This window comes from Varroa jacobsoni, unplaced genomic scaffold (assembly GCF_002532875.2).
Source record: "Varroa jacobsoni isolate VJ856 unplaced genomic scaffold, vjacob_1.0 scaffold_278, whole genome shotgun sequence".
Classification (NCBI taxonomy): domain Eukaryota; kingdom Metazoa; phylum Arthropoda; class Arachnida; order Mesostigmata; family Varroidae; genus Varroa; species Varroa jacobsoni.
Window position 1 is genome coordinate 58,048 of NW_019213180.1, and position 15,676 is coordinate 73,723.

At 39.5% G+C, this 15,676-nt stretch overlaps 1 protein-coding gene and 1 long non-coding RNA gene across 3 annotated transcripts in view; one reads left to right on the plus strand and one right to left on the minus strand.

Moving 5' to 3' along the window:
• LOC111258946 (kinesin-like protein KIF19) overlaps positions 1-15,676 on the plus strand; it is a 69,101-nt gene that overhangs the window by 7,659 nt on the left and 45,766 nt on the right. For both annotated transcript variants that reach the window (XM_086967659.1, XM_022830542.2), the window contains exons 2-6: positions 314-394; positions 4,635-4,775; positions 6,382-6,594; positions 6,934-7,059; positions 7,432-7,620. In XM_086967659.1, coding sequence (XP_086823785.1) covers positions 314-394; positions 4,635-4,775; positions 6,382-6,594; positions 6,934-7,059; positions 7,432-7,620 — 750 coding nt within the window. The remainder of the gene's footprint in view (positions 1-313; positions 395-4,634; positions 4,776-6,381; positions 6,595-6,933; positions 7,060-7,431; positions 7,621-15,676) is intronic.
• LOC147753711 (uncharacterized) lies at positions 9,105-10,132 on the minus strand. Its single transcript, XR_015310380.1, has 2 exons — positions 9,903-10,132; positions 9,105-9,408 (listed from the first exon to the last, which is right to left on the minus strand). It is a non-coding gene; the product is annotated as an uncharacterized LOC147753711 (long non-coding RNA).

The following is a 15,676-nucleotide window of genomic DNA, read 5'->3' on the forward strand; positions in this document are numbered from 1 at the left end:
TATATCAACTCGAGTAAGCAATTTTGTCAGCTTATGCTAATCATGGTGCCTTTGGTACTCCTGATCCATCAGATCAGATCAACTCAGTCGGATTATTGTTATAATCGATTTACCGTGTATACAGAATATTGTTGACTACGTTTAAACTATCATCGTGTAAGGTATCAAGAACAAACCGTAGAAAAATTATATCGATGGGATCCTATCGGCAGCAGTGGTTTCCAATAACTGAGGTTATTATAGCATTTTTGCCTTTGCAGACCGTACCAATAGCACGGTAGTATATTACCTATATATTTTTGTGCTGTTACAGGTAGCGCTTCGTATTCGGCCTGTTCTCAACGAGGAGACTGCCAAAGGAGCTGCTGTTATTGCCAACAAAACAGATGACAGGGTGAACTATAACGCTAAACATAGTCCAGTTGCTTTCTCTATAATAGGATAATTAACGGGGCTATTAACTGTTCAAATTGTTCCGATCCAGCACTCCATCGAGCTTAACAAGTCTGCACTATTTTTATTAGCCACAACCACTTTTTATAGCTTCATAGTTAAAAACGTATCCAGAACAAGGACCACAATAAACCTAAAAATATTCGTGTGTAATATACTGGACGTAGACAACAAGCCTAAAAATTTAGGCTTAAAGCTAACTTTTTTTAGAAGAGTCTGCACGATCTGAATTACAGTCAGTGAACATATAAGGCTCTGAGCAAAGCACAACCGAATTATCAAGCTATAACGACTAATATTCTTGTAAGGATTTTAAGTGGGCAGAAATTCAATAAAGTAATAAAATGGCTAATGTAAGCAGTGTATTGAGTCTCAGAGTGTGATCGAGTTCGTAAACAAAAAGAAAGCCTCGATTACGTCTATTCTGAAATAAGTTTAATATTCTTAGTGGGGCAGCCTCCTTTAATGGATTTCCATGAATAAGCTTTTTCCTCGTCCGTCTGGAATCAGAATAGGCTTTTCCCTGTTCTGATTCTTTATCCTTCGTCCTTGTCGCTAGACGGGTCTCTAAGGCATTCAAAGCTATTTAAGATGTTGATACTGTAGCCTGGTGACGTTCCGAGAGTGATACGGTCCTTAAATACGCAGCACATTACTACTGCGCCAATTGTGCGGTATGTCCTAGTCGACGCTAATTTGACTGCCGTTTATATAATGTTCTCATCTCAACAAAAAAAAAAACTCCACTCAGGACTTATGAGTTATTTTAATTGTGGCCTCCACGGTTCGCTGGTCCATCAACCAACCAACTGCTCTGGTTCGTGGAGCTATATTTATCGTTGTTATTTTTAACGAATTCCTGTGCATTGTCCGTTCAAAATGACTGCGTATATGAAATGATCGAATATTAGAAAGCGCATAATTTCAACGTACTTTATACTGCTGTGCAGTACGTACTGCAAGCGTCTTAAACAGCGCGTTAACATACACGCTCATGTGCAAAATGAACTCGTTAGCAGATCACGAAACATATGCGCCTCGGTCCGTCGTGCCTAAGTACCTACTGACCAATTACATATCAAAGCAGATTCTATCGTAAACAATACCTTTCATCTAGCTTAGCAGATAACGAAAAGGGTAAATAAATGATAGCAGTAGGTACATTGTCTAATATGGAATTTGAGATATAAGTCTCTTCAAATCTCCCATACAACACAGATTACGTCGTCTATTGAAGCTCTGCTACATTCTGTGATGCTCTGCTAGGTAACCTCTTGCAGAACTTTATACTTCGATAACGCTAGACCCGACCAAGCACTTATTGTCATTACATTTACTTATTCTTTTTGATGCTTTTTAGATATGCGTCGCGGTAGGTGTACAGACGTGTTCAAACCTCTGACTTTGACAGAAGTCAGACAGATCTTGATCTTGCTTTTCGTATTTCTCCAACAAAATTTCTACAACCGAAAACGCTGGTGGTAGTTCCTTTTTTTACAACCTGGTCCCCCAAAACCCGACTTCATCATTTCTCATCTAGCTGTACCTCTCCGAATTTCCATCAGCTTGCCACCGCCCTCGTTTTTCCAGTATCGGTGTCGCTCAGGCAGCCCAGACGTGTCGAACTCCTAAAGATGAATTTCAGTATTCAACTCTAACTGATCCATATAAGGCGATGATATTTAGCGTTTTCTATTTTGCCGTACCGAATGTATTTTTTTCAACTTATTGATTCCCAAATTCACTTCACCTTCCTAATCTAAATCAACTCTGGTAGCTTCTATTTTCAAAGGTAGAAGGCTTAAGAGTGGCTCAGATTCATACAATTCGGTTGTATTAAAGTGCACCCTTTCCGGCCTTTCTGATAGATGCTTTCTTTTGCAGCTGCTGCTATTCATTGCGCTACATTTTGACTCATCCCTTCCCATTAAAATGCCTTCGGTCAAGAATTTGTGGTTCGTGTTGAAGATACGAGAATTTTCAGGGTTGGTCATAATTTAGCAGTAGATAGACTTCTATAGCCGTGAAAGACATATCAGTATACCTGTCACGTTAAGGCTACTGAGACATGTCGTCAACGGTTCAATAGCTATTGATCGGATTAATGTTTTCGAGTTAACTTTGCACAGGTACCGCAACTCTTAAATGCACTCGGAAGAAAGTTGTTTTTGAACGAAGTTCCATTTGTATTTTATGTTAATTTTCTTAAAAACCAGACTCCCGCTATTACTTCCCGAAAGTTTGCGGACGATACGACTCTATACAGTTAAATGCTCCGTCGCCCCAATTCTCGTATACATACAGACGCACCCTAATAAAAGCATGCTTGAAGGGGCATCAATATTAAGTCCAGATCTATAAATCATTATCAATCTCGGATCAATTTCTGGAGTACACTGACACGGCAGTTATTCACGCTCTCGAGCACCAGTCCGAATTACTTTGGGAGCAAAGGTAAACTATTTTGGTAAAAGGCTGTTATTCAGGGTCTAGCAGGTAGCACTTCAATACCTAGGATAAAATATACCGATCCTATATTAAGAACCTATTTTTCTGCCACTTTTTTCAATCATATGCCACTTGACTGCGGTTTGTGATACATCCCTCCACAAGACGACTACAGGTTCTGCAAAATAAAGATCTTCGTACAACATCTGCTATCCTAGATTGACCTTGGTCAGGCAATTTGGTGTCATCGCTAGTCTCCTGGCATCTCTTCCGCAAATCTATAAACTTAAAGTCAGCCTTATAATGCTTTGAGCAACAAAAAAACAATCACTCATCCTTTAAATTGCTTAAAATATGTAAAGCTTAGAATAAACAGAATGTTGGCAGTCCCAAATTCTAGGCTAAATCTGACCACGAACTATCCTTTACTTGAAGCTTTCAACTTAAACTTCTCAAAAAAATCAACAAGTCAAGTTGATCAAAGAAGACACTTATATTAACGATACAAATCATCGGTGTACTTAGTTGAATGGATTGGCTGTTTGTTGTATTCAAATTTGATCAGTACGTGTTTATAAGTGGCTGAGATATTTTAAATAAACGCCAGCATTGCCCACGAAGTGCTTTAGCCATTCTCTGATGTGATACCAAACAATGCATTACCTGGATGGAACTGAAAACATGTGTGCATAGCATTATGCCAGCAAGTGGAATCGCTAGAGTCTGCCATTTGGATCGTGACATCGTAATGCCCCTAAGAGCAAAATTTGTGAACAACAGGAGCCTATAGTTCTCCATATGGTGTCAACAGACAGCTTAATTTAAGCAAGAAATATTCTATAGCCAGGCCGCCTTTAGTATGTGTATCGTAGCCCGAGTTGGATTTTAACTTAATGAAAGGATACGCCAGAGTAGGGGCTCTATTGCCACCAGGGAATTTTATTCGATACGTGGTAATCTGGCTATGGACGCTAAATAGACTTGCAACAACAATATAGGTGTAACAAGGGAATTAACTATACGCCACAAACCAGCTACATACATTTTTTAGTGTGCTGCTATAGAGCTAATGCTATAGATATATCGTATCCAATGCATGCTTAGAGGTAAGCACCTAGCGAATCAGAATTATAAACAGGACGTGAAATCCACTTATACCTACATGCATCACCAACTGCATGCCAGCAAAGATAGTCTGTCCTGTTATCTAGGATGAATGGTGGACGTCCGCGGACACCTACCCATGGGCAATAAATAAACAATAAAGCGATTAGGCATGGCGACATTATTTTCAGGAAAAATTACCTATCAAGATATTTTTTGCCGATCATTTGAAAAGTACACCTCGTGAAGTAAGGAACAAGCTATTTATCACTTCTTAAATGTAGCTCGTTTAATTGATGACATTTTTGTCGCGGCTTTTTTTCTTATCTGAAAAGCTGCTTAGGTTTACAAACCGAACATTTAGGTCGTATAAAACGTGTACAATAGTTTTCTAATACACGTAACTGCAATGCAACTGGGTTCCGTTCTCCCATAGAGTCTTTGTAGTCTTTTGAACTATCCAAAAGACATACACGGCCAGCGAACGATTAATGCTGAATAAATCACCTGTTATAAATGTCGTCTTAGCCAATCAGCTGATATAAAAGCGAGCTAAACATGTTCAAATTGCTTTAGCTGTCAGATCATGCTGTCCTAACATTATTATATCTATTCCTCATGGGCAACAGACAGTGCTTCTTGCTGAGCCAACGAGCCGCGATGGTGTTTCATCTGTCAGCTCGTCAAAAAAGGGAACTATACGCCAACGTGTGCAGACCCACAAGTATACGTTCGACTGGGCGTTCGATGAGCGGAGCCCCCAAGATGAGGTATGCCCTTAGGAAAATCACGGTTCATATTGAGCTTCGTATCAGGCTCGGAAGAGAGATGCCTTTTTTTTTACGCAATTATTAGATGGGTCGCAGATTTTGCATTTTTGATAAACGTTCCACGTATAACTTGGCTAAACATTTAGTCGAACATCAGAATATACATTCGGTAATTATTACTTTGTTGACTTCTACTAGTTCACTAATTGACGGAAGTTAATTACGTTTCTTGTACCATTACTGGTATATTCTAACTTGAGCTGCTGGATGCAATTTACGCTAATTGAGGAATTTGAATTTGATTAAAAATAAATTTCTACTTCGACGATGTGGTCGGGCGACCATCTAAACGTAGGGGATAACGTAACTATTCATAGAAGCTATGAACATTACACACGTTAGAGTTCCATAACTATTTACGGGACCTTCAAAATTTAATTGCGAAACCCTGACAATGGACGTATGTGTATCTATTGGTAATGGTATATGCGTTTAAACTTAATAGTATTCAAACCGTTATGGACGAGCCTTTAGTCAAGAAACTTGGGTCATCGACCAATGCCGATCGCAACACCAACTGATTACTGCCGGTATTATAATGAACCAATTTTATTTTCGGAACGGGGAAAAGTAAGACATCTCAGCTGTGTTAAAGCGTAAATATTCGGACGCTAGTAGAAGGTATGACATAGTCTATATCCATCCTAAAATAGCTACTTTTTTTATTTTTTTCTGAACTACGTTTATACATATCTGCTGCTGATCTACCACTACAGTCTCAGTGTCAGGTTTTTGAAGACACAATGAAAAACGTTGACCGATTGTGCAAAACTGCCGCTAACTAAGCCCATGTTTATCTCGAGTATGCTTTAGATGTTTACGGCATTCTCAAGGCTGGGTTGGCGTAGTACATTTTAGAAAAACGTAACGTTGTTCTTTCGATATCTCACTGTTTGATTTATGTTTTTTTTTTTCGTTTTAATTTTTTATAAATCGTTAGTGACGTTTAGCTGTTATACATACGCGCGTAACATAAACGTATTAGCTATCGATTGAGCCTTGTTCGAAATTTTTTTTTGACTCAGACAACACCGATAGTGGCCTACTACTGATAGCGCGCTAGGTATATAGAGTATGGATAGAAAATACACCTTAAAAAAGACTTACCATAATATTTAACGTAGTTAGCCGTGGAAGCAAGTCTGATATTTCTCATTTTTACTATGAGTTAAATCCTTACGTTTTAGTAAAAATCGAAGTCTTTAACTTAATTGTAGTCTGATCAAAAACAAATTTTCATTAGACCTGCTTTCCACGCTAAAAAGACAGAAGAAAAAACAATGCTCTTAATGCTTTAGAAAAATTATCATTTTTCCTTTATGGAACTGCTATTTAAAAGCTGTATATATTTAGGTAATAAATATTTATACAAAATGCAGGAATAACATTATTACCTAACTCAGCGATTAAAGCTTACTGTTACTTCACGACATATTAGTCTATTGTTGTTACATCTGATGAGCTTTGAGGTATGCTGCTTATACATTTCATTTAATTTCAATCCATTTCTGACACGCACCATATTCTAACGTGCATCAATTAACAGGTGTATAGTAAAGCTGTGAAACCACTCGTCGAAAATGTCCTGCAAGGGTATAACAGTTGCGTATTCGCTTACGGAGCGACTGGAACTGGAAAGACCTATACAATGGTGGGTAATGAAAAAAATCCGGGTATCATGGTTCGCGCTTTTGATGATCTCTTTGACAGCCAAGAAAAGCAGACTCAAGACACTAGTGTCTACTTATCCTATCTGGAGGTACGTAAGAGGAAGAATCAGTATAACAATGTTCGTGCATTCCCATTAGACTGAATAGGTGATGATGCAACTAGTTGATCATCTACTGTGTCTTCAACTCTAATGGAAGATTTAACTGCAGCTATTAATTACTGGAATAATGTTGTGCGCCATAAATGCAACAATAGCAAAGCACGTTTTTACTGTTACGTCACAAGAACAATAACAGGATAGTACACGCTAAGCTATTCTAGCAAAATGCAACAAACAAAGAGAAAGTAAGCTAATAACTTATCTTCTAAGTATTAATAATTCGTTTGCGTGAACAAAACCGTTATGAAGTATAATCGCTTGTTTCAGATTTACAACGAGAATATTCGGGATCTTCTTAGCAACTTGAACGACAGCCTTGAGCTACGTGAAGATCCTAACGACGGCTATTACGCTGTCGGTTTATCTGAGGTGCAATGCATGAGTTCGAAAGAAGTAAGACCATTTAAAACAAGCATTGATTATGATTGACCTTAGTAGACCAAAAACAGACCACTTCATCCAGTCTCAGTAGCAACAACGACCGCTAGGGCTTAATGAGACCCAGATTATAAAGACTGACCTTAAAATTGCCACGGCGCACAAAATGATTCATATTCAATTCTACAATTTAAAATTTAGATGTATTTTATTCTGCCAGGGCAGATACTCTAAGGTGCGCTCACCAGGTTGACAGGGCAGCAGAAGTTTCTCTAGGCTTGGCTTATAAACATAACCCTCATAACTAAATAATTAAATACAGTAACTTAAACGAGCTCGGTAGATGTCAGGGAGTTAAGTGTTTAATCATACCATGTTTTATAACAGGTTTTACGTCTTCTGCAACGAGGAAACAAACGACGAACTGTAGAAGCAACGGCAGCCAATGAAACAAGTAGTCGATCTCATGCTCTTTTAAAGGTGACGATCAAGCAACAGCCGAGCGGTGGAACTAACTGTTTTGGAAAGATGTTCATGGTTGATTTAGCCGGCACCGAACGCACATCCAATACCAAGGTACATACGACTGTATCTGGCCATATATCTACAAAAATACTTATATGTACCTCACGCCAGCAGCATCGCAGCAAACTGAGAAACTAAAGTAAATATATCAAGATTAGAGCATGAAAACATTAAGAAATTATACCAGGCCATTAGGCGTAAACACAAATAACAAACGTAGCATCAATACTTTATTATGACGTTACACTCGTTATGGTACCATTTTGCGCGTATCGTTCGAGCACAGCTGAAGGTAAGGGGAGGCAATACGATTTTGGAGATATTCCCCCCGTCCTTTCTTGCGCAGGCGGTGACTGATTATTTAGATGGTATCCTTTTAAACGCGACCCACTAATAAATATTGGTAGGAAGGGCAATAATAAACTTATAAAATCATGCATTACCTAACAATAATATTGAAGATGCATATATACATACGTACTGGCACGTGATGGGTTATCATTTTGATTTGCGTGTGCCCCTAACAACCCATTTATTGGCATACACACAAATATTGAAGTGGTCTGACTTTGTTAGATAGCAGAACGGGTATTGCGTAGCAGTTCTCTCTGCTCCTATAAAACCGCAACGGGTATTGACTCCGGAACGTTTGCTCGGCGTGATATCCCGCAGCCAATATTCTCTAGTGTTCAGTAACTTTAGCTCGGTGATCTCTTCGTGCGCTTGTCCGGCCTTACGCTTTCAGGCCGACTAACAAATAGCACAACCACCGATCTCCGACTGATAGGGAATACTTTGCACGACTTTGCGGTTATAATACTACGAGAAGCCTCCCGATGGTCTGAAATACACCCTGTCCCGAAGTAGTAGCGACTGCCTACCTTGTCCAATAATACTGACTTTTCTTAACGTTGGTGGATCTCTCCTCCAAGCCAGCACACATCGCGGCCCCACATGGGTTCACGTGCTCTGGCCCAACGCTTCTGTCCGGAAAATAACACATTATCAGCCGAAGTACAGTTTTGTTAATGTTCGGATAGTCCCGATGACAGACTGGAAATGCTAAAGCTTCGACTGATTTTAGCGGAACCGGTCGTCATCGCTTCATACTGGTTTGATATAGTGTACCTTTGTTGAAAATGAACTTATTGATATGCACCCAGCAACGCTTGTGTGTCCGCCGCTAGTTCATTCCTCGTGATCGACACACCGAGAGCGATATTTTTAGTGGCGTTATGAAGGGCCCGCAGTATACACTTCGGGCCCAGATGAGGCTTTCCATTCTGGCTTGTCAACTCCTACCCGGAAGCCCTACCCGTTAATATGCCCTCTTTAAAAACGACGGTAAACAATGGTGTCTTTCTTTACTCAATGCTCTCACAAAAGCAGGTGTCAGGCTTCTCCTAAATACAAGTTCGAATTAACTCGGCCTAGGAATTAACTTTAGCCACTGTGATGAAGTTCCTAAGGGTAGTCCATTCTGAGGTTTTTCAGGCCTTTTTTTCTTAGAAACACAATGAAGAAGTACTGATAGGTGAGCTTGGCGTCTCTTTATTTGAGCAGTACTGGTTTAGCGCGCACAAACCGCTAGAACGTGTTTTCATTCCTAATATGGGGGCAAAAGGATAACCTAGACAGTCGTATATTTCCTCTTTGTAGCCCTGCAAACGAGTCGAATGTCACTTGAAACCTTCCTGCCAACTATCGTTGTGCTCTTAGTATCATCTGGTTTGCCGTCCATTTGCTATCCTCATCTGGGCGCTCAAATTTTTCAGGCCACCTCCTCGGCGGCTTCTTTCAGTTATCCAAGAGGTCTGTCCGTTGGCATTCCAACGCAGGCTTTGGCAACGTTGGCCGGCAAAAAAAAGGAGCACCGCCATTCACTATGAGTTTATATGTTTGTGGTTAAGCTATTTATAAAATAATATATTTTTATATTAAACATCTAAATCAATCCTGCTGTGGGTGCGCTTATTAACGGCGACCAGCGAAATCTAGCCATCTGATATGCTCTTATCATAGAAGCGGGAGTGACTAGGACAGAATGTTACTAGTTTACTCAATCTGCAATCGGACCGTGGAAACATAAGAAAAGGTTTGAATTCTACTTAACTGTACGCGGCCTTTGTGTGTGCTTTTTTTTAGCACATTATAATCAAATCTAACGGTAACTTATCTTAGAAAGGTTTCACGTTTTGAGAATTAGAAATTCTCAAAACGTGAAACCTTTCTAACGAGTCAGGCCTTTTCTCCAAGTCATTTCAGACTAGGCAGATCAGTTTCTCATACGAAGGAAACTATCCTGCTGCGAAGCGTTAGTAAGAAGGACATACTTCGCCGTCTTGCTCCTTGAAGATAGTTTCCATTTGAAACTCAGACCCCTGCTATCAAGGACCGCTCGCTTACTTTACACGAAATTTCCATGTTGTTCAGAAGTTGAAGAACTCCTCAGGTGGCCTAAGTTCTTCCTTGGTGAGGCGGGCTTTTTCTTTGCGAGTTTGTCCTTCAATTCCTGCATTAGCTTTTTTCACCTCGTTGTCGTACCATACTTGTGCAATATACTTTTATAAAGTGAAGCGCCGACCTTTCGACTAATTGACATTATATAGAGCTATCACTTACAGGATGTTAGATGCTATCGTATGTAGAACACACGATTTGTCCTTAACTAACTTATGCCAAGGCCACATTTTGAGATATACCATGTCCTGCGCAGAGGGACTGAGGACAACAATGCTCTGCAATTCATGTCAAAAGTCTTTCAAACACATATAAATAATATCTATTATACTTATTACGGTGAGAAGTAAGTACTTCCTGCTAGCGGAAGTAGAACGTAACCTAAATCATTCTGAAAAACCGATGAAACCATTGTGAAGACCACGATTTTCATGTCAGCACACCGTTGAACGTTGAATGAAGCGTTGAACAACGACTTGTTTTTATATCCTATACACTCCTCACGAACTCCGTTATTTGCATGATGCCCTACGTGTCTTGTAAACAAGACCTAAAATTCGTTGTCAACTTTTATATGGTATTATAAATTTTACAAGGATAAAAGTCAGGAGAAAGGTTAAAATTGCAGAGGCTCGTTTTAAGTAAAACAAAAATTGTTTAATTCACATCTCTTACGAATAATCTGAATGCACAGAACAGGCACATAAGGTAAGTAATAATTTCCGAACGTTCAAAAAAACATTTAAGAAGCAGCCACGTGTACTATTTTTCATAAGCTTCGTTAGAAAGAAAACAGCTTTCAAATTGTTTTTAGTAATTTGTTTATTTATCTAACGCAACCAACTGCAACATATTATATTTTTATTTGTTGTGAAATCCTTTGCCTCGGCCACCAACAAATCTAGACAATTTAATTTGAATCAATACATATGCACGTTGAACACGATTCGTTCGATCTGTTCATTTCTGATTCAATTTAGATGCCACAAATAAAAATTCTACCGATCCACATGACGATTGCAATGGCGAAAAGGTCTAAATTAGACTTTGAAGAGATCAGCAACCGCCCAGAAACCTCCTCCATGCGTAGGAATCGCAATTGAATTTTGAGCCTGTAACACAAAGAGTCGCATAAACTTATCGAACGCTGCTCCGTTAAAATACAAAAGTACTCACACTCGTATAGCATCAAAAACTTATATAGTCCATCACAGCCTTGTAGCGGTAGCCAAATGGCCGCCCTCTGCGCGTCTAAAACATTGGGGAGGAGCTCAAACATGTATATCCAAATACTTCCCTATCTCGAGCTCGGCGTCACCGCTAGGCATCCCATCAGACGACGTGCTCCTAGCGCGCAACAACGCGTATCTATGCTCGGATTCGAACCTAGGTCATGACGAGACCTGAAGATTAGCCTGCACATACGTTACCCACTAAGCTATCACGGCAAGTGTGTCCAAACACCTGTAGCGTTTGAAATGCTAAACACATAGTGATACTGTACAGTTCTACAGAGAGCTCATATAATCGTATTTGACTGACTCGAGATCAACTAACAAAACAATTTCCCTGCAAAAATCCAGAAACGTTTCAACACGCAGTGGTCGAAAAAGGTACAAGAATGGCATCCGAACCCAGTTTATTACTGCGGGAAACAAAATTATTTGCACTTGATTACAAATAACATCAGAAGTTACAGCCCTAAAATATTATGTTTACACTACACATTAATTTCTCAACAGGGTTACAAAGGTGCACATTTAGATCTTCCGTTTGACTTAACCGAAGACACCTAAAATACTGGGATTTCTTATGAAATATGGAGTGGACAGGTCCTTTAAAGCTGAGTTACCCCTTCTCTATAGAGAGTCTTCGACGACTCCGTGAAGCTAAAAAGAACAAAAAAAAACCCTTCGTTCCTTCTTATTCATGGTACATAGGAAACCAATAGAAGTCGAGCCCAAACAGTAGCACATCCGATAAGGTAGAGCAAACTCTGTAGTTCTCAAGTGTAAATCATGACATAGAACCTATGACTGGTCATATCGGATCGCTCTCTACTCCCTCCTATTCCACCTCTGAGCTTAATGGGACACGTTTCAGTGACGTACCCTGCATATGCTTGCACGCCTTCTATTGGGCGGAGCGCTCGCTATTTTCACGTCCGACAGCCCAGGTTTTAGACCTGATGCATGAATGCACCACGGCTCAGCCACTGTGTGTTTACATCGTTTGGACGTGTTAGTCTTTCCCAGGAGACAGCCTACGAGGACGTCGACTAGCTACAGTCCTGAGCAGCTAGCAAAGGAACTACGCCATACAGAGCACGCTAGTTGGGTATTCGCTTCTGTGAAAGAGTGTGGATCAAGTGTGCGTGGACTATCCGTAAAATGATTTGTCAAGACGAGCAGTGTAATTCTCAGTTAAAGGCTTAGCTGAAACGAGGGCATTTTTTGTAGGGAATGGACCCAAATACTAATAAAGATAAAAGTCGTCTGAATTTTTAAAGGAGCGCGAAGGGAAGCAGAAAAAAAGACTGGCACAATAAGAAAAAACTTACGAAGCCGAAGTGTACCCTTTAAAAAGGTTTGACGACTTTTATTAGGACAATACCCTAATTTCCGGCGAGGTAAATTTCTCTGCGCTGTACTGTCTATCACTATTACCGTCTTAACTGATCTTTATTTTCAAATCTGCCCGCTCCGAAAGTTTTTGTCTTACATATTTTGAATTCTGGCCTAGTCTAGTCTCGGTTGCTGTGGGCCTGAACTTCTCTCTGTCTGATCCTCCCTTGCCTGTTCAGATTACGCTATTGTCAGCGCGTAGTTAAAGCAGTGTTCACTGAGCAAAGATTGGTCCATGCTTTCTTGGACAGCTAGTTCAGCGAAGATCTTTGTGAGTAGTAGGTGAATATGTGTGCATGCGGGAAAATCACGTTGACCCCTTGAATAAATGCAAACGCTTTCGACCGGTGGTATATTACGAACACTACTTCGACTTACTGTACTCTTGTTGAAAAACGTAAAAGCTTATTAGCAACGGGCTCGGTATATTAAGGCAATGTTTTTTGCGCGTGTGAGCGTTCGTCATTCAGAGTCATAAGGAGATAACGTAAAGCATTTCCTTTGAATTGCTCTATGTATTGGGATCATCAGAAAGTAATAAACGGCGATAAATCAAATATACTAGATCGAACTATTGCCGCAGAAATAGAAAGCGACTGCTATTGAATCCAAAGGAATGTTATAGTTCTATATTTTGGAGGGAAACATGAATTGCTGTTCTTTCCTGTTTTTCTTTTTTTTTCTTTTTTATTTACTGATTATCATTGAGTAATATAATGCAATAACCTGCTTCCACAGGTATCAGTAAATTCGCAAAGAATTCCTGAAAGCTTTCATATACTCTTGAGCCAGAAAGTTTCTAGAACAACCTAAAGGTGAATCAGCAACGCTCGTAAAAGTATCACCTACACACTACAGTTCTTAAATGAAATATACCTTTTGTCTACTACACCCAACCCTTACAAAAGAGTCTGTCATAATTCCATCAATCTATCCGTAACGCACCAAACTTCATTTTTCTGTTAATATAGATGATGTTACACACAGCAATTTTTTATGTCCTTTGCTATACGTTCATCATGTTATCTAATTCGGTCAAATTGTTATTTCCAGATTTACTGATCATGCTAGTTCAACTGTCAAAAGTTGTAGCTTTGATATTTTTAGAACCGGCATGCATGACTCTTCTATGAAAGCAATCCAGGATCGCTTATATCAGTGAAGCTGGCACGCGGAGTGACAGGCTTAGATTCAGGTAGGCATATCGGTCTAAAACTGTATTGTAAGTCAAATCAAAGCATCATCTGAGCTTCTATCGTGGATTTACGGCTGTTTTAGCCGGATGGTGGGTGGAGCTTTGAGAGGCTTAAAATGTTCTATTAAAGGGAGTATCCTGAGCACAGAGGGCAGGCTGTCATACATGGAAGTTCGTGGAGCAAATTGTAGGATTTTTTGAGATGATTAAATTTTATCCATGACCTACGTACATAGACATCATTGTAGTCAAAGACACCATAATACACAAAACGATGAATTACATATCACTAAAGGGAAATCGAAAGCTCTTAGCCATTGGATTCAAATAAATGTTTCTAATAAACTTCAAATAAATTTCATTTGTCACGAGCTTCCACAATGAGCGAGTGAAATGCGATGTTATCGCTAGTGGAACGTCAACCAACGGTCGATTTGTTTGTACATATCGGTTTATCACATTTATTTAATATTTCGTGTACCGCTATGCGATATTCGTTGAATTTACCTGTCAGGCTTTACTGCTACCTAGTCAATTTCGAATATAAGACTTCTGCACTAAACCTTTCGGTTATTAAAGGCTTCGTCATTAAAAACAGCCTCCCAGCCATGATATGCATGGTTGCACGTTTAAAAAATAACACCTAATCTTACTAGTAAGATTCGATAGTTTGCCACCAGGCCGTAAAGTTTGTTATCTAGATGTTAGACTACCCAGTCCAAGTGATCTAAAATTCATTTAGTTAATGCTTGTTAGCATTGCTGGAAAATTAACATCGAGATATCGTTTTGGCGTCCATTCGTCGGTATAGATAAGGCCTTATATGGCCGAACTAAGTTCACGGAACTCGGAGGTGTATTGGCATTTTCAGTTGTGTTGATACAACATTGTAGCTCTATGTTGCTGAAAACAAAAAAAAATTATGAATCAGACAGTGATAATAATGCCTATAGACTATGAAATGGGGTGAATGATTTTCTTTGCTTTTGTAGTTGCAGGTGTCTCATATAAATTTAATATCGGAAACTGTGTATTTTACCACTGAACTAGGCTCAAGTACTATGCCTAACGTTCGCTGAGTAATCTAAAGGTTCAACGTTACATTGTTACAATATTTCGGATAATACCACGAAATATTCAGCGTTCAGTGCATCATTCATAGTATGCTAAACGAGACACAGAAGTCCATGCGTGTGTGTATTTAGAACACCCTATTCTAGATATTGTTTAGCTAGTAGTACTGTTGCCATTTGAATTTGCGGAATCAAACTGGAAAGACTACTTGGATCCGGTGCCGGAAAATCATTCGAGCCTTTAGGGCGCCACTTCATGCAGACGAAATGGGTTTGTTGACACAGACAAGCAGTACAGCGTGTCTGCAATTATTCCCGCCAAACTAACGGCCAACCTGATATTATTAAAGGAACATTTGATTTGAGCACTTGCGGGACATGAGAACGGCTTTTTACCGTTACTGCTATTATTTCCTTCAGTGCAAAAAGTTTCCTTAGCATAAGTGAGACCATTGAATACATTACACAAATCATAAATGGGTTTGTTTTTAGATAATGCACAAAAACCATGAGTTCGTTTTGTGAACAAGTACACGATATGACTCAGCCGTTTGCTCGAATAATTACGAGAGTCGTAAAAATACACAAGCCGTAAATTTGGTGTTGGTAAGCGCCGTATGCGATTGATATTTTGTCGGTAATCGGCGTGCTACAATGGGAAACATATGCCTTTGTTATAAATATGTTGCTAGAACAACATACGTTAACGTCGAATGATAGTAAAACATCAGCGTATAGTAGTCACCCGCTGGCAT